This window comes from Bactrocera oleae, chromosome 2 (genome assembly GCF_042242935.1).
Source record: "Bactrocera oleae isolate idBacOlea1 chromosome 2, idBacOlea1, whole genome shotgun sequence".
NCBI lineage: Eukaryota > Metazoa > Arthropoda > Insecta > Diptera > Tephritidae > Bactrocera > Bactrocera oleae.
The window spans coordinates 60,886,188-60,913,068 of NC_091536.1; the positions used below are offsets into that span (position 1 = coordinate 60,886,188).

The window sequence follows — 26,881 nt, forward strand, 5'->3', positions numbered from 1 at the left end:
ACATTTTTCGAAGAAATTGTTGAGATCGGACAACTATAGCATATATTTGCTATACAAACTGGTCGATCAAACTCAAATCCTAGGATGGAAAACTTTTTAATTTAACAAGGGATCTTCGCAATTTTGGCCCAAAGCATTGATACAATCTCCGAATAAATTGTTCGGATCGGACTACGATGCATATAGCTGCCACACTGACCGAACAAATTTAAAATAAAGATTTTTTACACCCTTTAATGTTATAAAAACCTCACCAGTGATGGGTATTATAGCTTCGGCTTATAGCCAATAGCCTATTAAATTTAATGCTTTAATTTTATTAGCTTTTGCTTCGAGGCAAACGCCATTTTGAAATTATAAAAGAGAAAATTAAATGAATAAGCGACAAAAGCAATAGTGATAATAAAAGGCCAATAAAAATCTGAATGACACAACAAAAAAAAAGCAAGTAAAGAAGTTCTAAGTTCGGGTGTAACCGAACATTTTATACTCTCGCAACTTGCAAGGATCAAAGCCCGGGAAATTACTTCAGGCGTTGCCAAAATTTTATATAGAAAGAAGTATTGATCCCATTCAACCCCTTTTCGACACAAAAACATACTATTATCAAGAGTTTCATGTATTTATTTTATTATATGAATTTTAATTATATATCTTACACATTGACCGATATTTTCGTTAAAAAAGTCAACTGGGGTCCACATATTCAGTACTTAGGCATTATTGGCGCAAGGTTTTATCTCGATACATTAAGTTTTGCTTGATTTGCATAGTGGAAAGTGAAAGAATCAGATGGAATTTAAAATGGTGTTATTTAGGAAATAGGCGTGGCTGTAATCCAATTTTGCCCATTTTCGCATTATAACATAAAAATATGAGAAGAATATTATATACTGAATTTGGTTGAAATCGGTTTAGCAAATCCCAAGATATGGGATTTCACCTAAAAGTGGTCGGTGCCACGCCTACTGCCTAATTTTGAACGCGGTTCCTATAAAGTCATCTTCTACCATCCCTGAGATGCAATTTAATGTCTCTGGCATGGTTAGTGCTTGATTCATCGCGCTTTTAGTAGGTTTAGCAGTACCATTGTATGGGGAGTACCTATTTTCACCCTGTCGATAGAGGTGCTAAAAATATTTATTCTCAGTGAATTTTGTTATTATAGCTTTAGCGGTTTAGGAGATATGCACATTAAACCTATTAGGAGGCGAGACCACGCCCACTTTTAAAAAAATTGTAAACTGCAGGTGCCCCGCCCTAATGTGATCCTGTATATAAAATAACATTCTTGTATCTTATTCTGGAGCTTAGTTATGGCAATTTATTTGTTTTTGATTAATAAAGTTTTGTCTATAATACCAACCATACCAAGAAACATGTGTACCTATAAAGATATCTATATTTTTACTCAAGTTACAGATTCACAGACGGACGGATGGACATACATTTCAATGCGTCTCTTCATCCTGATCATTTATATATATATAACCATTAGGTTAACAGAACTATTATACTCTGTAGCAATAGGTTGCGAGAGTATAATATGAACAAATTTAAATTATAATTAATAAACAATATGAGGCACAAACAAAATCCATTAAATATTTAAGAAAAAAACATAAGAATGATTGAAACATAACCAAATAGAACAATCTCGTAGTTATGGAATTTGGTGCACAAAATGTTGTTGCACAGTTACATACAGGCATGTATGGATTTATTTCCACGCTTCCAGCCGAGCTGATTGTTTAGATCGGCGACATTATGTTAATAAACATGTTGCATGGTACTTAAAAAGTCGTAAACGGCATTTGTGGGGCAACAACGCGTTCGAAAGAGAAATAAAAGTATCTAAAATAACAAGAAAGATCGCTGTTAATGACAAGTCAGATACTATGGAGCAGCGGAGGGGAGCAACACAGAAGAAAAAAATTAACGAAGAAATATAAAATAAGCAATTGCTACCAATCAATGGTATTAAATGGACGAAATACAGGCAACTGATGAACTCAGAGTGTTTGTGCACCGCCCTCTTTCTATGATATGGACAACTTATTTTATTTAGTCAATTATTTTTTATATTTCTCTTGTACTTTTTATGTGTTCATCGATCCACTTACTTATATATTATTGATTAACAGCGGTTGATTGACCCAAATTGGTGGCAGATATGCGTTGCATACCAAGAACGTTCTTCGAATGCCATAATTCTACTCAAAAATAAAGAAAATAAAATAACAAAAGCAATTTCGGTGTAGTCAGCTCTCGGCATTTTCCCATGGGAAGCAACGGAATTGGTGTAATAGCACAATTAGTACCACCCAATTACCATTTAAACGGGGATATGCAAATAAAGCTGACAACCATGAATAAATCAAAGCATGTGCAGCCAACACAAATGGGTAAACAAAAGGGCACGAGGCAAACAAATTAATGATTTTATTTGCCTCACATAAACGTGCAGAATACGATGTTCAATGCACACACACACATGCGCTTATAAACTTATAAAGAAATCGCGGTGACCTGACGAAAAGTCCATTAATGGCGCGCCATTGGAAGAGAAAATGGTAGGCGGAAACTTCGCGATCCACTTGCAATGCAAATAAATCGGTGAGCCTCCACGTCTCAACAGCGTGGTGGTCACGCATGCGCAATGATAATATACGTAATTATCAAATCAAAACACTTAAACTGCAGGCAAGCCTACCGTTTAACAAAACGTCTTTGCCCTCAAGTGTCTGCCGATGTACCACAGACGGCCGCGTCAGAACAAACGACCATTGGACCCTTAGCCCACTTTGAAAACGATTTGTGTTACCCAAGGCATAAAAGTAAGATAAAAGGAATCCAGAAACAACAGTGACGGATGCTCAGCCGCTCCAAAGAACTGACAGAGAAACAGCAAGGATGATAAGAAGAGCGGATTCGTCTCGGCTGTTGGAGCATTGAACAGCAATTCATCATTTGACCGGCAGCAGCAATAAAAGGGCAGTCACAGCGCATGGTCAGATGGACAGCAAACGTGCCGCGCTGCAAAGCTGCCGACTATGTTTTAAACAGCTGTTGGAATCACTTTCGCGGCGCAACAAAAATGAAGCACAAAAAAGTGCATGACGAGAACAGAAAAATTAAGCCACCCGAAAATCAGAACACGTTCTTGATGAAGACAAATTGGGGCATTCGCATTCCTTTCAATGTTTTTTTTTATATAACCTGTTCTGTTACATTGCGCTGTCGTGCTGAAGCATGCGTCCAAGCGCACGCGGAGGGCGCATCCGTTTGTGTGTCTGTAGGTTATGTGCATTTGCAATACCTTTTGTCTTATAAAAATTCACAGATTTCATAATACGTTTGGTGGGCCGAGCATTTGCGTGACAGCTGCGTGTTGGCTGCCATCAACTGACTTACTTAAGCTTTTACGTATATTTTATAAGCAGTTGTTACTTTACTCCTTTTTTGGTTTATTTATGCTTTGGACATACTTGCAGGAAATTGTTGACCTAATTTTAATCGTTTCAATTTAGTTCTGCAAAAACATGCACATGCCTCTTCCACAAAGCGCATGTGTGTGTTTATTTATTATCGCTCAAGCAAGTAATGCGTTTGCCTTGTGAACATAGCGGTCAAATAAAGGCGGTTGAATGCAATATGCTTCGAGTGGACATTACTTTATCCACATCCCCACATGCATGACTAGGCGTCTGAGTTGACGCTGACACAAATTTTCAATTATTCTTTTGTAAAGTGAAATCTTAATAAAATGTCTGTCTGTAGCACTTTGACTTGATTTATGCGCACTGGTTTCATAAATCGATTAACAGCGGTTATATCGTGTGGACGTGTTCAGGAATTTATCGATGCATTTCATCAATTTCAGGAAATTTTATTGTAATCACAAGAATACGTATGAGGCAACACGAATCGTAGTGACTGGTAAGGGAAGTAGCCGAAAAGTAGACGCTATGCAAATGTGGACCAAAGTTTGCATTCTGAATGACAACCAGCGGCCGATAGGCAACTAAGTAGTCAGTCGCAATTTTTGGTGTAACATATTATGTATTAATACCATTCCTTTCTAATTGAATAAAGAAATGTTAAGTTCCAAGTACTTACAGTATTTTGCAGGTTTTGGAGCGTGAATTCGCTGAATATAATTAAAGGAATTATGTATTACTTAGCTTTGTAGTTTTATTATTTAAGAACGTTTCCAATCGTACAATTTAAGAAGAATCGCCGTTTTATAAATTATTTATGTTCTCGTACATGTATTTTTCAAATAATATCGGCCAACTTAGAGGTAAATGCCGATAAGACGGATATGGAACTCTATACAAGAGGTACAAAATCCCGACATGGAAACCCCCAAAGCTCAACGGTGTTGAATTAACAATTAAGGAGCATACCAATACCTGGGAGTAATTTTGGATAGCAACCTGATGTGGAGAAGAGAGTGAAATAGGCCAGCGGTTCCCTATATGCATGTAAGAATATGCTAGGGTTTACATGCTGGCCTAATGCATTGGTGTTACACAGCGGTAGTCCAGCCAATTTTAATTTACGGTGCTTTGGTGTGGTGGACCGCCGCCAGCAAAATATCATATAGAAAACCATTGGGGCAGATACAGCGACTCGCTGTTATCTGAATAATGGGAGCGCTAAAAGTCCCTCTGCACCAGAAAGGTTACTCAACCTACCACCAATTGACATTGCAACGGAAAGTATCTTCGGGGTTAGTGGATAAATTAGACCATATACTTGTATCTTCACGCTTTATTTGGAAGGTTAATCGGAAGTTTTCAGATCACTTACAACATCTATACAGACGCATAAAATTGGCTAATGGAGTGAGGGCCGGAATCTATTGCTCGGAGCCGGATCTCATGCAACTTCCGGAATACTGCAGTATCTTTCAGGCGCAGGTCTGTGTGGTCAGGAAATCTGCTGAGATAGCTAACAATGCAGGAAATAACATAAAGAATACCGATATATGTGTACGTCGATAGCCAGGCGGCAGTTCAAAAAATAATCTTACATCGCTTTACGTCATAGAATGTCCTTAGAAGAAGGGATGCAGTAGATGTAGTGGCTTCCGAAAAGTGGCTGCATATACATTGGGTTTCTATCGTCATAGCAATTGCAACCAAATTAATTTTTGTTGCTTTAGTTTTGGGGTCCTTTTAAGCACAACAGAAGCTCTAACAGAGCAGCTCATCATCTGTTAACAATTAATCAATAAACTATCGGCATGTGAATGATTTCTTATAATTGTAATTGTAGACAAGAACTCCAGCATATTATTTGGACATTTTTCGAAGGGATAAAATAAGTACAATTGCATGCATTAGTGCACTTGCCACATTTGGCACCCGACATCTGACCATAAGAGCAAACCCTTCAATTGGAACAACGTATAGCGGTGCACGGGAGTTGAAGTGCATTGATATAGAATAATATGCTCCCGACAAATGAAGCATAGAGAATAAGGTCGCGTAAAAGAAGAAAAAGCTGCTCTACAGGCGCTTTTAATGCTATTAACAATGGCAACAACACCTACAATAAAAAATTGCATAACTGCCAGCTACTTAGAGTCTTTAATGTTGAATTTATATGCATCCAGTTGAAAGTTTAAGTTTTAAAATTGTTGAAAATGTGAGTTTTCTATAGGTTGTTTGAAAAGTTTCTGCGCTTAAATTGAAAAAATTTTGTTTTTGGTACGAATAATTTTATGCCATCCCTATAATAACTTCCCGGAAGCTCTGCAAAATACCCGTCTACGGCTGTAATAGCTTCTTCATTCAAAGAAAAACGCTTTCCACGAAGGAATTGTTTCAGGTAGTAGTCGCTAGGAGCCCAATCTGGTGAATTTGGTGCATTGTCTTGATGAAAAAATATTTTTTTGCACTGCAAACCAGGTCTTCCAGCTGATCCAAAAGGCTGCAATAATATTCAGAGTTGATTGCTTTAATTTTCTGCAGAAAACTAATCAACAAAATTCCTTTTACATACCAAAACAACCTGAACAACCAGCTTCAGTCCACTGTAAACGTTCTTGTTTCAATTTCGGATCATGGTGGTAGATCCAAGTCTCTTCCATAGGTTTAAAATGCTCCAAATTCTGCTGAGAAATTCGTTTTCGAGATGATAGATGCCTATGGGATTAGCAATTTCATTCTTAGTCAAACTTAGATCTACACTAACAATATTATAACCTTCCACATTGATTTCTGGTGTGGTTGCGGTTTCTGGTCGTCCTTCGCGTGGATCGTCTGCAAGACTAGTACGACCACGTTTAAATTCAGCAGTCCAAAATTCAACGGTGAGTTTTGAAGGTGAGGACTCTTATACACTTTTAACAATTGTTCATAAATTTTCTTTGCTTTTAAACCTTTCAAAATAAAGAATCTAATCACTGCACGATATTAAATTTTTTCCATATTGAAAAAAAAAAAAATACTCTGACACGTCAACTTCAAATGGCTTGTAAACAAAGCATTAATTGACATAATGACTTGTAATATTGCATGTGTTCTTACGAGAGATATACCAACTTAAAAAAAAAAAATTTGGAGCTAGTAGTGCTATTTCTTGGTGAGCGCTACTCACTTTCCAACCAACCTGTATGCTTGTGCTTAACTTTTTGGGGCAAAACAGCGATCAAAGGAAGTGCTGTGTTAACGCTACACTCCCCATGGTTGTTGCATACAGGGAAATGGTGCCAGCTTGTTGGCTGGCCTGAGGCGGCGTTCGAGTTGATCACCATTTTCTCGCAAACACACTGAATGGCATTTGGCTTTGTTTACACATTTTAGTAGTTTTGTCATAATTCCTACTTTATAATCTATATTGCAGTTGAAAAGAGACGCATTTGTTTATCAAGGGATAAATTGATGTCACTTGATGGCTGGTTGCATCTGAGTCTATGAAAGCGACTGGCAGCATGAGGGAGTTCGTGGGCGTACAACTTTTGTGTTAACAGGCCTGCAATGGCAAGCAACAACAAATGTGCCAATTCTTCTATTTACTTTCATTGTTTCTTATTGCAATTGAGTTAAGTTTGCTTGCGATGGCTTCTACAGTTGATTCTCTTATGTGCAGCACAATTGCTTCTGACTTGCAATACTTGACCTTTTGACATATACTACTATAGTCATTTACTTGCATCTGTTATTTGTTACTTTGCTCTATGCCATTCCTAACTTTCCAGATATATTTATGGTAATGTATAAAATAATAAGAATTAATGGGAAGATATAAAGTGCAAATAGCTCGAGACATCTGACTTGTATTATTTGATAATTAGTAATTAATTGGTCTGCAAATATTAACAGTAACAGCCAAATCTGAAATCAACGACTCAGGGCTTGGAACACTGCCTGTCTGCCATTAAATTACTTTTGGCCTATGGTATTTAGAAACTTGGAATATGTAGGGATACACAGTGTGCGAGAGGAATGTCGGTTTAGAGTGTTATCTTTCACTGCTGTCAATGTTCCAATCTAAAAGAAATTAGGCACTTTTGGTATGAATGACAGAACGTTTCTAAGTTCGCTCACTTGGAAGAACTGCGAACCCCAAGATTGCTTAACAAACAATCAACAAAGTTTTTTCACCCTTTTTTTTATCTCAAATGGAAAATCAGTGCCACAAAACCCCACCTGACAATGAAAAAAGTCGCACCAATATAGTCACGAACAAGTGCTTTTCTGGCTATTAAGTAAGCAACTTGCTCATTCGAAAAAATAAACGCAAGAGAAAATATTGAATTTAAATACCAAACCAAATGCAATTACAATAGTAACATCGAACACAAATCGTAAACCGGCGGAAAATGTTATGAACAAAATGAAAATCTAATCTTGCATAATTTAGCGTGAAAAAAAGCACACATATGTGAGTTTAAGTAGACTGCAGAAGTATACATGTTACTCTCATTATTGCCTCTCTGTGTGGCACACAAAACTTAATGGTTTTTGGAGTCGTAAAAATGACAGACAAAAACGCTCATCAAGAATAAAGTGCCAATAAATTACAAACAATAATCATGCGCCTGCAACAAGTAATAGGCATTAGTAGCAGACGCGGTTGTTGCAACAGCACGGTGGACGTGGTATCCTCCCCGCGCTCAGCATGTCGCGGAACGCCGTGTAATCTGCAGCATTCATTATTGATGTTATTAGTGATAAAAATCGGAGGCAAACGGTGGCTTGTAACAAGCATTGATGGGACCACTACTGCGACTGCATCAGCAGCAAGTCTACCGCATATATACATACATACTTAGAGTCATGCAGATCGTTCCGAAACGTGCCAGTGCAATTTTCTTCTTGTTTTGATTTCTGCTACCTTCTGCGACTTTTCCTTTTGCTAGCATTGTCTTTTATTTTGCCAATTTTTTCAGCGCATTGCTATGTTTTCATTTTCCTCGCCCGCCATTGCTTCCGTTCGGTCGCCTATGTTATCTGTGTTCATTTGCAAAAGGTGCTTGAATTTATGAAACCGATCGCAAAATTACCATAAATTTTTAATTCGTATCACGGTAATGTCACTTAAGTGCGCAACAACAGCGCGACCTTAACTGCTTGACTTACTCGCGGCGGCGTGACGGGCTGAGTACCACTGAGCGGCCGTGACGTACCTTCTTTGCAGTGCTCAACAGCTGCTATGCCGTTGCATTGTTATTGTGTTGCATGCAATGTGTGTCTGTGGAAACATAAGTTAGCGAATTGCGAGGCGGTCGCTTAGCAAGTCCGCGGTTGACAGTGTTGTACACTGTCGCGAACGTGTGCCCAAACATGTGTTTACATCAAGATAACAGCAGAAACCGTTAGCGTTAATGGCGCTCACCTGCATTCGAAGGTGATCAGTTCAACAAAAAATGTTCTCGTAAATATCGTAAATATGCATCGAATCAGACGTTAGTAGCCGCAAGACAATTTTGATTGTATACCTCTGCACATAGAGACCGTTGAGTGGGCCGCATTGAACTACAGGCAATCATTAGCTAATGGAACCTTATTTTGCTCTGTTGGATGTAATTTATGCTTAACGTTTTAAAGATATTTCATGCACTTTTCGTTGTGAAATTCTTTAAAAACAAATAACTTTATTTATTTTTCCTTTTAGACTAAATTGGATTCGTTCAAAATCTAAATTAATTCCCAATATTATGAGGTGTTTGAGATACGGATGGGTCAAAGCTTATGGAGAAGGTCATTGAAAGAGATAGCTGTCGCGAACCATCCATTAACTCCAGCTTGAAGCTTCCTGACCATTGCGACGTTCTTCAAGTAGAAATAGCTGTTATTAAGGAAGCAGTACAGAGAAGGCAATGTCCTCTCAAACAGTGCCGATAATAGACTTGAGATCATTGATCGTGCGCTTTAGGGTTAATAAGAAAAGCCTAGTCATACTATCAATGGCATTGAGTTACTTCATGAAAAGGCTAAGTACCAGGCCACAGAGTTATCGCAGGGAAAGGTACCTCAGCCTCACTCTTAATATAATGCGAGCGGGACAGAGCTCCACTGATTTCTTGCTGAACTTGACGGCCGCTGGTCAGCGTTAAGGTACTTGCTCAATTGTAAGACCTTTGTAGAGGCTTTAACTAGCATCTAGCACTATAAAATCTTATCGAAAACCAGTTATAGAAGTCGTTTGTAAGAATATCACCTCAATACTCGCTTTTTATACTCTTGCCACATGTTGCTACTGAATATAATAGTTTTGTTCACCTAACGGTTGTTTGTATCACCTAAAACTAATCGAGATATATATCGAGTTATAGAAAATGATCAGGATGACGAGACGAGTTGAATTTCGAGTGACTGTCTGTCCGTGCAAGCGATAACTTAAGTAAAAATTTAGATAAATTGATGAAACTTGGCACATGGTACATATTCCTTGCCACCCAAGAGAGATTTATATTGAAAATGGGCGGAATCGGACCAATGCCATGCCCACACAACACCATTAAACGAAAACTTTTAAAGTACCATAACAAAGCTGCAAATTAAGATGAAAAACTTGTAATTTGGTACAGGAGATCGCATTCGCCAGGGACACCTGTGGGCAGTTTTTTAAAAGTGGTCATGGCTTTTACCCCTAAATGTTTTAAGGGGGTATACACTAGTAGAATTTCAAAAAAAACTTTTTTTTCATATTTTCAAAGTTGAACTACTTCGAAATATGTCTACGATAGGATTTTTAAAAATTTAAATTATTTTCGGAGTTAGAAACATGTTACTGACCCAGCCTGGTTCGGATGGATCTAATCCAACAAAAGACTTTACGCGAAACTTTAAATGCATATTTCTCAGACCAGGCTTTTTCAATACGACATCAGAGAATCTTCCTTATAGACCTCCCTAGCCCGAGTATGAACTAGGCTCATCCCCAAACTATACTATTTTAAAATAAATACGAGAAAATAAAAAGACACTTTAAAAATTACCTAAAATTCCTGTTTCTAGACTAGAATACCGCCTTGATGTACATATCTTTGAAACCGCTTAAACTATATCAACCAAACTTGCTGAAAAACAGTCATTTTATCACTTTTTTCATTCTGTGAAAATGGCTGAAATCGAACTATAACTTATGCCAAAAATGGGTAAAATCGGGTTTATACTTCCCTTAGCCAGTGTATCCTCTTTCCTTAAATGGATGAAGTCCCAGCTATATTTTCCTTAGTTTGATATAAAGTTTTGCCAAAACCTGAAGGTGTTCCTCCGCCCTTGAAAGTTGCAAAAGTATGAAATGTTCGGTTACACCCGAACTAAGCTCTTCCTTACTTGTTGATAATACTTCTTTCAAAGCTAAAACACATTGGATCTCACTCCTTCAAATATTTTGGTAAATCAGCCGGAATAGATATAAAATGTTTAAGCAGATTTATAATGGGTTAATCAAGGCACTGTTAAATATATACGAATATATAGAACCTAAAATAATCTATTCTGGGCTTTTTAATAAATACCCAACCAGGAAGTGGAAGATTCATAAGAATGATCGAAAGCGATATTAGGGTTTAGTCATTTATATTTTTACTCACATGTTTTTCTGGTCGCAATAGCACCAATCCGTTGGATACCCAGTTCTCGGCACGTTCGGCTGCACAGCGCCCATAACGACTCTGAATGGCAGCCGTGGCCGCTGCGGAAAGCAATTGAGGCGAGGTCTTCGAAGTTGGCGATGAACAGGCGCTTAGAGAAAGTGGACGTGTCGATGACATTAAATTATCCAAATCTCGTAGAAATTTATTTGCCCAAATATTCACATCCTCCTGTGTGCTGGCTGTGGTGAAGTCATTATCATTTCTGCCAGTAGCACATGAGTTAGAGTTACTTTCGTCCTGGTTGTTTACCGAAGTTTGGCTGGTGAGGCCGAGAGGTGGCGGTGGTAAGGCTTTGAGTTCAGTTGTAGTACGAAGGCGAGGTGTGACAACCGTTGTGGATGGCATTGTAAGCTGGTTGTCATTATCAACACTTGTCGCATGTTGACTTGTAATTTCTGCAATGTTAGAAATCGCTTTTGCTGGCGCGTCAACTACATCGCACTGGGATGATCGATTATCGCTGCTGTGACAGTTATTAATAACAGCATCATAATTAGGGTCGGTTTTACTTTGGTATGCGGCATGTTGGTCGCCCTGCTGCATTTGCTGTTCGTGTTGTCGGGCGCGACGTTCCTCGAATACTTCATTGATTTCGTGCTGCAAGAGAAATTGTAAAAAGTGAAAAAAATTAAATAAATATCAATATTTTATCACTGTTAATTTGTCTACAACATTTAATAGCTCATATAGATTATACCCTTTAACACACTTGACTTGAAAAAAGCTTGGCATACTACTATTCTTTTTATTGAAACCTTGTTTCGTCTTTGGCTAGCCGCCATCTATTCTAATAGAATTCCTTCATTTCCATTTCTCAACTGTAATTTGTTTGTCATCTTTATCTAGAAGCAATATAACCACATACAAAAAAATACTCCAGGACTCAATTCCTTTTGCTGCCTTGATCGGCTCATGCGCCGCATTTTCCTGCACAAAGCCTGTGCGCAGTCAAATCTACCCACTATCAGTCTCCGACACAACGGTCAATTTATAATAATGCAATAGAAATCTATAGGAAATAAATTAGAACGTTGCGACCGAGATTGACAAGACAATGATAATATAAAAGTATGACAAGAATAAGATAACACCGCCAGATCAACAAATTGCAAGAGGTGAGCGTTCCGCCAATCGGCATTGGCATAAGGTGGCAACAAAAGGACGGTAATAAATTTGCAAGTGCCACACAATAGAGCAACAAGAAAACAGCAAGCTCATTGAAAAAAGAGAAACCCGTAACTAGCAACTCGCACTTTGGTCCCCAACGCGATTCGAGTTTACAAAATGCGTCAGCATCAATAGTTAGTTTTTTATTTCATCGGCATTTGAAGAACCTGACAGCGCCACTCTTATTTACTTTTAATGTCTTGTTATTAACCTTTTTTGTGCGACGGTGTCCTTTTAAATTCAGCGCCTTATTTGTCTTGCATCGACGTGATTAATTTATGAGGTGCAAGCGATTGCTAATTTGTTTAGTAGTTTGATTTAAGTCACTGCTTTATTTCGTGGCCATCATTTCCCATTGTATTTGATGTGCCGCTACTTACAGTGCTAACCAGACAACAAGTTTACCACCAACTGCTCATGTGAGTATGAGTGAGTAGGAAAGGCATACACACATTGGATATTATGGTTTGAATGCAGCAATTATTTTTAGAGTTCTGTGACGCTTCACCTCTATGAATGTGGAGAAAGCTTGCCCTATATCGACATATTAAATTTTTTGTGGTGATGTCGACTGCTTTCAAAAACATTGTTGGGTGAATTTGGTATTTGTTTTGGTAATAAACTAAATTACATTTTTATTTTCAAATTTCTTTTGAATATTAGTAGAATTTATAATATAATTTATTGCTCCAAAGTCTAGTTAATAATACTCCTTCGGGCCTTTAATATAAATAGTACATCAGAAAATTTTTAACAATACATTATTAGCACGCAATAACATATGCATCATAATAAGCAAGAGCAATACACACATTTAATTTCACGCACTCATGAACAATGCAAACAAATGGCAACGCAGCAGTCGCAGCAGTGACCATAGTGTCTGCAACACTCGCCTAGTAAACGCAGAAACTCTTCGCCCGACCATCGAACCGGCAAAGCAACATCAGCGCTGCAAACAATGCTACAGTTCCCAAAGCGCACCTATGCCTGGGTGGTCTGCTGGTTGTTTCTTGGCCAATTCCCATATAAACCACCGGGATCCAAATGGACGTTGGTGTATTCGTTACTGATACTGATATAAAAGCAACTCGAAGATGTTCAGTAACTTTCAGTTTCGTGCAAAAACGCTTCGAAACACCACGTCGTGCGCGTTAGTGGTGTTTGAAAAAGAATAACCGGGTACACAATTTGTGGCCACAATAAACAAGAACACCAAGTGGACACCAGAGGAAGCAAAAAACAGAAAGTAAGCAGCACAACAGCGGGTGGGAAGCCGTGCTGGCATTTTCGCTCATTTCAATTGCTTGTTCCAGTGTATGCATGTGTGTGTTTGCAAGAAGGAACCGAAAACCGAGAAACGGCATGAAGATTACGCTTCTCGTGCTCCTCGCCTCGCTCACGGCTTATTGCGGTGCATCGGTATTATCTTTGCCACCATCGCTTATCGCCACAGCGGCATCCTTGGCACGGCACCATGTTCGCCAAACACGAGACAGCCACGGAAGCGCTACCATAACAGCTGGTGCCACCACGATTCATTTACCACAGCAGCACAATCATCCCGTTGCATATCCGCAGCCGCTTCAATGGCAGGCGGTGCGTCCGAAGAAGGACGCAACCGGCTTTCGATTAGGCAGCAATATTGCCACAAATGGCTACACTGGCACAGACACCAGCAGCGATGATAGTCTAGGCCTGCTCAGCATAGATAACAACAACAAGGTTAGCGGCAATCTTGCAGATGGTAAGGATGCATATGAAAGTCGCAGCGGCAACGGCATTCGAAAATTACCGGATGAATACAATATAAATGCGCTACTGGCAGGTGCCGCTGATCGCTTGGAATGGCAAAATGAAAATGCCCAACAGCAACAACCACGATCAGCACAATGGTGGCATATACAAGCACCGCGGATACGCGCTATGCAGATGAAGGAATTTTTTACGCCGCTCAAGTATTGGGCTCACCATTGTCAGCCGCCGGAACACAACTGTCCGCAGGAGTACTACCGAGCGCTGCTCGCTGACAGGTGAGAAGCGCAAAGCAAAAAGGAAAGCAGAGGTCTACGTACTTCACGCTGTGTAGTTCATTAAAAATATGTTACCGTTTTAGGTGCGTGCGCCGCCTAATTGGATCTCTTATGTTGTTGCGATTTGTGTTTCAAGAATTTGAGTCTGCAAAAAGCCAAAATCAACGTGCACGCACTAAATACTTTCTATAGACCGCTTCAAGGTTGCAGTGAAAGTGTTTCGTGTGCGAGGTATCTCAGTTCTTTCCTTTCTGTTTCAATATATTCGCTTAATCCATAAAGTGTTCGAGGTTGGCGGACACTTGCTTGATTGCTGGTATTGAAATATTGTACGTATTCGTATTTTTTTAAGTAATTTTATTTAATTGATACCTATCGAATGTGGGACTTGCTCCACCACTTTACCTTTCCAGACGTCTGTGCATCTACACTTTTACAGTCGTACTGTAAACTATAGTCGCACCGAAAACTAGTGATCATCCTCAAATTTTTTGTACAACTCAGTAATTTCGATTTTACCATCAAAAAACCGTATTATTCGAGAAGTATTAGAAAGCATAAGTGAGTGATACTACATAAATATTGTATGGCAAGCTGAGGTTGAGAGTATCCTCTCTTCATATCCACGTCTGATCTATGTTACGCTTAGATTGAGGAGCGAAAAACTTTGGCTAAAATTCTGGTTCACAAAAATTTAAGATCTGATTTATGATTGCGTTTATCATCATTTCACATTTTAATAGAAATTTTCTTGGTGTTCGTATATTACTGAGAAAATTTTTGTTTTAAAAGGTACTTATATACCTTTAGCTCTGATTTCATGCCACGATGGACTTTACAACTGTGCTGCAACTACTCTAGCATGTGAGGTAAACCGGAAATTACGTGCTGCAGTTTGCGAACTTTTAGCTCGCTACTATTCGGCTGTGTTTGAATGTATGTGAGCGCTTCCAACCGAAATCGAAATGAAATTTCACTTCATTTATAAAACCCAAAACTTCATCAAAACCATATGTCCTGTCAATCAACTTACACATACACACATATGTACACATATGTATTTTAAACGCCCTTGTGTCTGTCTATAATTGCACGATTTTATTTTTGGAACACTGGTATTTGATACCGTACGCGTGTGCACTGACACAGTAATGTTACTTGTAGTTCGTTTCTTCAATAAAGTCATTCGTCACTTTGGAATTATCTTCAAGCGTTATCGCCGATAATTTTTTCGCAACAGTGAATTAATTAATTTTTTGTTGTTGAGGGGTCGTCGATATCTTATCATAACGAACGGTGCCAATTTTTTTTTTATTGTTTTGCATATTTCCTATTATTAAAGTAATTTCTCATTTTATTTTCCTTTTCGTTTGTGCGCAACTAAATTCATTACGGGAGAATTGAGGTCATTAATTTAGGTAAAATTATATATGTAAAAATGTAGTAAATTGCCTTTGAATAATTGAAATGAATGTTGAAATTTTAGCTGTCCAAACATAACACCCCTGACATTTTTCTGTACATTCGCCTTCTTTTAATGTATCTGCACCAGTGGAAAGCGGAATCACTAACACTGGACTTATACAATTACATTTATCTCTTGTTTTCTATTAATCACCCACGCGTAATCACCGGTAAGGAAGTTTCGTTACAAATTCCGATAGAATAAAAAATAAATTTGCCCTAAATCAAGAACAACTTCATCAGTGCAGTAATAAGTAATAAGCAGCGTACAGAACTCTATAAAAGGCACATCCATATCGTATTGTAAAGACATGTGATAAGGTCCTTGAAGAATTAACTATCTCTGAATGAAGACATCTCGTCAAATGAAAAAGCTTTCCATACATGCACTTGATTCCGATCGTTCAGTTTGTATGGCAACTATATGCTATAGTGGTCTGATATTGGCCGTTCCGACAAATGACCAGCTCCTTGGTGAGAAAAGGACGGGTGAAAATTTTCAGATGGACATTTCCAAAACGGAGGAACTAGTTAACGTATGTAATGTATATTGCATTATAATATTGGGTGTGGTAAAAATCTATTTATTTTTGATTGAAATTGAACATAAATTACCATAGTTAGAATGATCCGTTTTAGGTCAAATATGCGCCGCTTTGTTCCATAACTTACTGCCATTTAATGGGTAATTTTATTATGCCTCTCTAATAGAAGCCTTCCTTCAAGTTCAAGTTCAAGCATCTCTTGAAGCGAATTATTCATCAGCAAAATTGTTAGCCATGGACAGGAGCAGATGGTAATCACTTGTTGCCAGTTCCGGACTATAAGGTGGATGCATAAGAACCTTCCAACTAAGCTCCCGGAGCTTCTTGCGAGTCACTATCGATGTGTGTGGCCTGGCGTTGTCCTGATGGAACACAATTCTTATCCTATAAGCCAAAGCTGGCCGCTTTTGGGCGATTGCTTCCTTCAGACGGTCCAATTGTTGACAGTACAGTTCCGAGTTAAGATTTTTGCCATATGGGAGCAGCTCATAGAAGATAATTCCCTGTCAATCCCACCAAACACACAGCAAAACCTTCCTGGCCGTTAATCCTGGCTTGGCCACCGTTTTCTCCGGCTCACCTCGTTTCGACCACGACCGCTTTCGCTTGACGTTGTCGTAAGTGATTCACTGAACTGAATCAATCAATCACAAAACTGTCAGAAAAACTTTTTAGTACGAAATGTCATATTTCTAACGCCATCTAGCGGAACCCGATCGGATTTATACAACGGGAGATACAGATAAATAACCCCATCTATTGGAAACATAATGGATCTTTTTACTACACCTAATATAATATGAGCATACAACAACAGACAGACTGATCGACGGATTTCCAATAAGAGTGATATGAGATTAAAAAAAAACACAAGGAAATTCAAATGTTTTTTATTTATTGTGAAGTAAAATCGAGTACTTTTTCCACTAAATCAAGTCGGATGTCATGCACTAGCACTTTCGATATTGACTTTTAAAGCTTGAAGAGTGTCTGGTTTGTTGCTTAAGATCAATGACTTTAAATAACCCCACAAGAGGTTGTCTAATGGTGTTAAATCACAACAGGACATTCAATGTCCCAATTCCTTGAAATTATTGATTCTCCAAACTTTTCTCCTAATAATTCGGTAGTTGCAGGTGCTATGTGCATATGTGCGTAGCCCCGACTTGTTGTTGTCAAGATAAATTTCTTCCCTTGGGTCTATAAAAAGTTGGTTATCACCGATCTATACCACTTCCTATTGTCACCACTTCGAAAGAACTAAGGTGTGATTCCTCCCGGCCAAACACCACAGTAAACTGTTAATTTTGGTGACCCAAATACTTTCTCAAAATCCGCCAAGTTGTGGTTTGAGACAGTCCCAATTCTTGAGAATATCCTGGAATCGATTAACTGCGGTCTTTAGCAACACTTGCCGAAACGGCACTTAGAAAGCATATCATCCCATTTGGAAAGCCGGTACTTTAAATGGTCTCTGGCGTTGCCTTTTGGGTGTTACATCATTATCAATTTAATTCTAAAAAAGCAGTTAGTTAATCACTATATTGTATGGCAATTTGAGAACAATTAGTGGTTAATTTCATAAATCGTCCAAATAGCTCAATTAAAATCAGTTTTGAACAGGCTTTAAGTTGTAAAAATAAATATTTTTTTACTAATTCTTACTGATTCGCTTAGCTACTCTTAAGTTTTTGGAATTATTGCACAAAAATATTTTTTTTCTTAAACTGTATGTATGTATTTCAATACATAATAAAAGCTTGAGTTTAATAAGGTCAATCATAAGTTACTAAGAATGATCTGACTAGAAGAAATTTAAATTTTTAATGTAAAAAATATTTTCTAATATAATATTTTGTATTTAAAATAGTAAAAAAATTAAGCGTTGACTTGCATTATTTTGCTTATTTTTTTAACTTTTGTAATATAATAAATACATAGTTATAAGTCCCTTAAATTAATTATAGTGTGAGGTCAATAATATAATTTGGAATAATTTAATAAATTTTTATAGTATATTTTTAATTTTTATCTTTTAATTTTAATTTTTTTTGTAGTAATTTTTGTTTTTTCTTTTTGATTTTAGTCTGTTTATGACCGATGGCGCCTGCAATATTAAGCGATAAGTTATCCGCGGACTCGTAATTACTAAGCCGATTATTGGAGTGTCAACGAAGCCATATACTAGGTGTGACATACAAAAATATTAAGCTAAAAAGCAGGGATAATTATAGCTATGCGATAGAACTTAAATAATATAATTATATTTATTTTATTTTCATATAAGCGCGAGACAAGTGCACTTCAAGCGTTATCAATTTTTTGAATGGTCATTTGTTTTTAGATAAGCTATTTGTTGTAAACTTCGCCTCTTTCTTTCCTATAAATGCAAGTTTCACGTTACTGTTTGCGGTCTTAGAAAATACTAATTCCAGTATATTTGTTCTAACTTGAATAAAGCTGATCCAAAAAAAATCTGCCATCTTTCCTGATGTATAAAATTTCACTTTACTACCTCCTTATATAATTTTTAATATTTCTGACTTCTTTTAGAAAGAACTCGGAATAAGAAGATAACGATAATTATAACGCCAACTTATCCGCACTAATAAATAGAAGTGGCAAGAGTAGACTGACTGAAACAAGTCTGCAGCTTCCATTGCTTTTTTTTTTTCAAAACTACTCCTCGTATGAATTTACAGCCCACACAATCATACAAACGCATCCATAAGTCAGGGAGTAATTGAAACCACAGCCCACGCAGCTTTTTCAGCATTCTCACAGAGCGCATCCGCAGCGCAAAAAACCGGCGCGGAATCCTTTTAGCGCATCACAATTGAACATATTTATTACCTAATGTGGCAAATGAAATAAAGTAAGGCTTGAGGCAAGCACAGAGGGCGGAGTGAAAGCGCACAAAAACTGTATAGATTTAAAGTTGGGGATAGATTGTCTTCTGCTATTTGTGGGCAAATGAGTACAATGGTTTATTGGGTATGGCCATATGTGGCGCAATATATTGCTGCAACATAAGTTTTGATGAGGATTGCACTTTCATGAATTGACTAAAAAAAGAACTATGAATAAATATGCTGAATCGAATCGCGGAGGCGGCAACACCGGCTTTTGCTGCACGTTATTTTATATTATGGACAATTTTTCATTCAATCATGGTTTTGTTTCATTTCATGCCACCAACTATGCCTTTGCTGCGCCGCAACTTGCAATCATGCATTGCACAATCGATATTGCTTGACCGCAGCGTAGAAGCCGAGCGGCCGCTGCAGAAGCTAAACTAATGGATGATTTCACCGCCAGCGACGGTGAGGAAGTGAAGGTGAAACAACTAAACACCAGCGCTAGCGCTGCCAATGAAGATGATGATGTTAACGTGAACGCGCATGTATTCACCCAAAACGATGACGGCGGCGGCTTCTATGATTCTATGGACAACATTAATGATGATGACGCTGTAGATAATGTCTACAACGATGCTGATGCAGTTGCTGAAATGTCGTACGATGAAGATGAAGGCGGCAATGCCGGCAATGACATTTTAATGCTGCTCAGCGGCGAACAAGATGTCATGAAATTCCTGAGTTGGGCCATGGAGCAGCTCTATCCATATCAGCATTTTGTACGGCTGAATGGTAGTGAGCGTGCGGAATACTACCACCCAGGCATGTTCAACTGGAAGAAATTGAATTTATCGGGACACCTCGAACCACCTTTGATGGTGGAGGAGCCGCAATATGTAATTGTGCGGCGTGAGCAGTTGGAAGACGACTTGCCACCAGGTGGGTAGTATGCATATATGTATATTGTTTTAGCTGCAAGTTGTATGTGAAGGGGAGAGTGGAGTTAGTTATAGGTAGCCTGTACAAGATATTTACGCTGATTACATATTCAGGGCATGCAACATTTTCAAAATTGCCATATACGAATAAACACATATGATATCTACCATATGCTGCGTTACTACATTATGCGAATGCCTGATCTGCGATCTGCGGTCCGACGTGGTGCGGTGCTGCATTACACAATTTTACTCCTTCATGTGCCGCTGCTCCCTTAATGTAATTCTCATGTTAGACCCAGTTTCAGCGCAAGTGTGCCTTTACAGCGCCGATCACCTCTTATACACAAGGCCCTATATACTTTTGTGTACATATAAGTATATTGTATATGCATACATATAATTGAATATATGCCACAGTTTTGGTGTCATGCTTCGGGGTTAATTTAAAATGCATGTTGCGTATTAAAGTTATTAAATATGTTGAAGCGAGAAAGAAATAAAATTAAAGTAGGATTTCAACATAAAAATATGCTGCGCAGTTGTCTGCGCTTTTTTGGTAAACATATTTTCACGATAATGTTTGTGAGAGTTGGAAAAAATAGTTGGTATTTCAACAAAACAAAAATAGAAAGTAATGCATACAGCTGGACTTACTATTTCAGTTAGCGGAGTCGGATGATGCGACAAGTTTTTCAAAATTAAATGTGGGAATGGGCGCAGGAAAGACACAGTCCTACTCTCGCATGCATATGCTTGTACAAGTCTATCTTAAAACAAGTAAGAAAGGGCCAAGCTTATACTATCGCATTTTAACAAGATCAAAGGCGAGGAAACACTTCCAGATGCTAAAATTTTATATTAAAAAATGTTGAGAACAATTTAACATGCATTATTCGAAAAAATTGAAAGCATTACAATCTAATTCGGTATCTTATTAACTTGTATTATAGGTCATACACTCACTTAGTTTTTTTACTACACTTTGCATCTTCGAAATATTAATATTATTATCTACTTTATGGTAGTTACAGACACATATGTATGTAACTACCATCTATAAAATAAACTCTATCAAAGGCGCTAAATTTAATATAGCGGTATATTAAGAAAACATTAACCAAAGAATGGGAAATCCTAATATCATTTTAGACGAATATAGAATTGTATGTATTATATGGCAGCTGGGGTAATTCGTGGACCATTATTACACATTTTCGACATTAAACTAGACTATATGCAGTATTATACTTTCATTTAATTTTGTCAAGATATCTAACATTTTTTTAACCCCACTTTATCCAGTTATGGTACTACGGCATATGATTACCAGAGATAGAGGCTCTCTGAATTTCACTAAGAAATAATATATATAATACAAGTATAATATCTAAGGTGTAAAGTCAGGCGGATGATTGAAATATGTGTATTAGGTAAATGAACACTAGGCAAAGCATTGACCTGATTTCATCCATTTTACGCAAGAGGATAGATACACTGATATCAGATAGAGGCTCTTTCTAAATTTCATTCATAAATTCCTTATTTATTAAACGATGGATACGGTAAAAAGTCAACCCAAAGTTCCAAAGTATTTATATTAGGTATGTGAGGGCTAAGCGAAGTATAAACCCGAATTTACCCATTTTTTGCATAAGTTATAGTTCGATTTCGATAATTTTTGGGCGTCAGATGAAACAACACAAGAGCAATATTTGTGCAAAGTTTTAATACAATAGTTTCATTGATCTTTAATTTATATACTGTCAGATGGAATTTAAAGGTTTTTCACATGGAAAGTAGGCGTGGTTGTCTTCCGATGTCGTTCATTTTAACAGGGTATAAAAGGAATATTTGGATTACTTCACACAACAACACATTTAATTAACTAAGCCTTTAAGCCACGAGAAAAGTACTTATTCTCACATTATAAGGTTTTGAAATGAATGGAACATACGGCACTTACGAGTTCACATTTCTTGACATTTATAAAAGTATTCTTCATTCTTACTATTTATTATATATTTATTTAATTCTATATTCACGAATATGCTTTCAACAGGAGAGGGAACAGAGAAAAAAAATTAAGTCCGTTCTGAAGACAAAACATTTAATTTTGCAAATTTTCTATTCTATAGTTTATATAGTAAAAAGTTCAGAGTTCACTTTTATTTTTTTTTATTATACATTTCTATATATTATTTTTATATATTATACATATCTATGGAATTGTTTCAAAACTTTTACAACTAATTTTTCTTCTCAAACTTGCAAACTATTAATGGCCAAACTTATCAAAACACAAACACCGTTGTGTAAATTTGAACGAAATGCAATAATGATATAAAGAAATAAATTACTAAAATTTCAAGTCGTACATAAATGAAGAAGTGAATATAGAACATAATTGAATGATATTTGAATGTATTCTTATGTTCGTGAATTCTTACATTTCTCTTCAAGGCATACGCATCGAAGACCGCAAACCGAAGCAGCGCAGTTCGCTCTTTCAGAGTATTTTCAATCTCAACCACGGTAGGTTTAGTTATACTCGTATTTGACACTGACAATTTCCTTTCAAAATATAATTGATAATGCGCTCCATAAACAATAAACAGAAGCTGCACAGCATGCCTAATAAGCGCTTAAGGCTATGTCTTCATATGTGTGATTCACTGATCTCATAAAAATCACTCAGGACCAGGGCATAAAAGTGAAGTGCGCATTTTGTTGCAGTCCCACACATTTGATCATCACACATCCACAAACACCCAAAATAATAGACAAATCACACGAACGACAACTCTTTTGTCAATAGCTTTTCAGACACAATTCCATGAAATGATCGAAATCAACTATTTCGTTACAAGTCAAAGCGTAACACTCGTTTGCCACGCCTTGTTGGTTCATCACTTTCTAGTTTAAGTTTCTGATTTTAGCGCCTGCTTTGCACTCACCGTAATGCTCATACAAATTGTTGGCATTTTATTTTTATTATTTTCAAAGGCCCACAGTACAAAGACGATCCATTTATACCACCGCGCGGCCGCAAACACAATTTGCCCGATCTGGATGCATTGTTGAATCGCTACGAAACATTTGTGCCAAATCGCGGCAAACGCGACAAAATCAAAGACATTTTCAAGTATGACGACCTATTTTTTCCGAATCGCGGCAAAAAGCATAAGCCGCCAACGACCGCAACTGTGGCGCTGATCGAACAGCTACAGCATAACAGTGACGACAAAGCGAACGATATGAATGCGATTGACAACTTGCCTGAAGGCAATGTTGACACTGGTGGCCAGATTGATGGAAGAAGAACGCTGCTGTTACGCAATCAAGTTGATAGCAGCGATGACAGCAATTTGACAGCGTCGCCTGCTGCAGTTGCTATCAGTCGTCTCTTGGCTGGATGGATGAAACGCTTGCGACCGCATGATGGCAATGCTCTTGGAACACAGAGAAGTGGCTTTGACAAAAACAATGATGACAACAGTTACAGTGAAACAATTGACAGCGATGTTGCAATTGCTGATGGCTACAGCAGCGGCAATGGCGAACGGCCTGCCAGGATTGCGCGCTTACGCCGCTTGCCAACTGCAATCGGTGGCATAACACGAATGGCAGCAAATCGTTTGCTCTCAATGCCTTCAACAATAAGTTCTGCAGAACGGCAGCAAAACAAGAGGCCAACCAGACGGCAAGGGCGCTTACCACAACAACAACCAGCAATGCTACGGTATTTTATTCGACAATTACGGCAGCAGCATGCCCAACGACGCGATAGCTGGCAATTGCCATTGCTATCGAATCAGGTGCGAACTAACAATAACGATTTAGATCTGTTGACATGGCGACAGCAACAACAAGAGAATAATAATAAACCTTGGACAGCACCACATCCACAAATCACATGGCTGCAACACTCACAATTGCAACAAGAAAAAATAGAGCAACCAAAAGGAGAACGAACCGAACACCATCGCCTGCAACGTTTGTTTGGCGGTATCGCCGCAGGGCGCAGCTCTCGAGAGACGAAAGATATTGGTGGCATATAAAGTTTAATGTTGCCACTGGTGGCTCCATTATTCTTGCTCATTGCCTTTAGCACTCTTGTAACAATCGAAATTTACTACAGAAAATATCACTAACATGCTTTCGAGAGAAAAACCACTGAAACCAATTCTGACCCACTGTCGAAATAGAGTTGAAAATTAGTAGAAGCGTCAGTAAACGAAATGAACCGTTCGTCAACACTAAATAATAAGCTAAAATGCACTTAAACGTATATCAACGCATTGTATTTATATGTATAAACATTTACTGCATATGCTCCCCACACATATCTCGATGTATTCATATGAATTATTGGAAAATTTCAATTAAAGTTCTAACTGTAAGCAATTGACCTCTAAGTCACATAATTAAGTGTTAATTAATTATTAATTTGACTGGGTGGGAAATAAGTAAGTATATTTCTCTGTGAAACGATTTAATTTTACCCGATCATCAGAAGAGAGAAAGAAGGTATGTAAATACCATATATGTACATATAAAAATGTGACAAAATTATATATGTACATATAAAAATGTGACAAAATTAACGATAATTTTTCATAAATTATTATGTTTTTCATTTTTTCATATGTCCGCGGTGGGACGGACAAGCCCAGTTAGCTTTTTCACGGATGAATCAAAGTTCAATTAGGAGGTTGGAGAGGGAGTCTCCAGGCAGGATTTCCCCTGTTTTTAAGCAATGGGGTGGATCAATGGTCATCGCGCGAATTTATTAATTTATTTCCCTAAAAGAACTAACTTAACATATCATGGAATAATATAAGTATTGAACGCTTCCGAAAACTAAAAATGAGTTATGACTGGTAGTAATCTGGTTTTCTTCCTAACAAAAAAAAAAAAAGGGAGTAAGGAAGGGCTAAGTTCGGATGTAGCCGACATTTTATACTCTCGCAAAGCAAAATGGCATACTCGTTTGAGAAAAAAAAAAATTAAAACTCACTGGCTGACATATTCGGCGTACAACTGGTTAGAATAACGAACAGAATTTTAAGTAGCATATAGAAGTTGAGGTTAGTATTAACCCAATTTTATCAATTTTTGTCAATACCACATACTACTAGCATTCCACAGGCGAATAAAATTCTCCCACTCTTTCATTAAGGTACCTCACATACCATCACTAATCATATGGATTAAAGTCAGCCGGAGGTTCGAAAATCCTGATATTAGTTACATGAAGGTTAGATAAAATTTTCACCCGATTTCATCCATTTTAGACATAAAGATACCTTGTCATGAGTATAACACGCTCTCTCATTTTTATTGAGATAACTCACATATTGGCCGATATATGCGGTATAAAGTCACCCGGAAGTTCAAAAATCTTTATATTATATTAGGTACATATATGAGGGCTATAGGAAGTATTGATCCAATTCAACCAATTTTTGACACAAAAACATTTTATTATATGAATCAATCATTGTTGCTTGATTTGCATAGTGGAAAGTGAAAGAATCAGATGGAATTTAAAACGGTGTTATTTGGGAAATAGGCGTGATTCTAATCCGATTTTACCACTATAACATAGAAATATGAGAATAATGTTAAGTACCGAATTTGGTTGAAATCGGATAAGCAAATCCCAATTAATGGATTTTCACCTAAAAGTGTGCGGTGCCACGCCCACTGTCTAATTCATAACGCGGTTCCTATACCATCCCATAGATAAAATTTAATGTCTCTGGCGTGTTTAGTGCTTGATTTATCGGGCTTTTAGTAGTTTGTAGCAGTATCGTTATATGGGGAGTGGGTGAAAGTTTCATTAAGATATCTCGTTAGGTGAACAAAACAAAACTATTATACTCTGTAGCAATAGATTGCATAATCAGTTACAAGAGTCCAACTATTGCTCCTTTAGGCAATGCTAAAAAACTAACCTCAAGGATATTAGAATCAAATAAGAAAGGAAATGAATTTTTGTTGTTATCAATGGCATTACCTTCCTTGACACTTTTTGAATAAACACATGTTCATGGCCCGTTTTTTCAATATTCAACGTCGATTTTATCTACAATCTTCCAGTTACCTACATATGTTACACCACTTAAGGTACGTAAGTACATATGTTACTATAAGGGTTCATTCATTCAACCTTTAGCTCACACTTCGGTCACATTTTGTTACTGCTTGATACGCCTCCATTACTAAAATTGACATGTGTAAGTATGTATGAAAGCATGCCCGCAAAGCGGTCGTTCGCCATTTGAAATCTATTCGACAAATCATAGTTTATCTCATTAAAGATAAGTCATTACGCGAACGACACGCCGGATCTTCCTTTAAGACTGAATAAGATGATAAAAGTCAATACCCTTTCAAGTGTTAGCATTGCACCTGACTGTATGAGTGAGTATGTAAACACAGCAGCTGTTACGAGTCTACCGACTTATGCCTCATTTGCATTATTTTACTGTTTGCTCTCGTTTACAAAAATTTTCAGTAAAAAGTTTAAGAGTTTTAAGAATCGTGTATACTATTGTACAATGATCTTAGATCCGTCATTTGATCAGCTCCGCTGCAACAACACGACCAAACAAATACGTGCAATTACTGCTGCAGCTTTTCTTGCCGTTACTTTGTGCGCATCTCTTATGGCAACGGTTCAATATCTTCCGCCTGTAATTTTTGTAACCCTACATCTTCATAACAGAAGTGTGTATGTATGTAAGTGCAT

The 26,881-nt window shown here is 37.6% G+C and overlaps 2 protein-coding genes across 3 annotated transcripts in view; one reads left to right on the top strand and one right to left on the bottom strand.

Moving 5' to 3' along the window:
* The window catches only part of LOC118683889 (serine-rich adhesin for platelets), a 196,739-nt gene that overhangs the window by 7,004 nt on the left and 162,854 nt on the right, over positions 1-26,881 (bottom strand). Inside the window, exon 6 of the mRNA XM_036378359.2 lies at positions 11,057-11,716. Coding sequence (XP_036234252.2) covers positions 11,057-11,716 — 660 coding nt within the window. The remainder of the gene's footprint in view (positions 1-11,056; positions 11,717-26,881) is intronic.
* Positions 13,421-24,535, top strand: natalisin. 2 transcript variants are annotated; one of them, XM_036378363.2, is made up of 4 exons: positions 13,421-14,319; positions 19,596-20,125; positions 22,588-22,659; positions 23,131-24,535. In XM_036378363.2, exons 1-4 carry the CDS (start codon positions 13,610-13,612, stop codon positions 24,183-24,185), a joined length of 2,367 nt encoding a protein of 788 aa, XP_036234256.2. In that variant the 5' UTR covers positions 13,421-13,609; the 3' UTR covers positions 24,186-24,535. The 2 variants fall into 2 exon arrangements, with proteins under 2 accessions (XP_036234256.2, XP_036234257.2); XM_036378364.2 differs by lacking the exon at positions 22,588-22,659.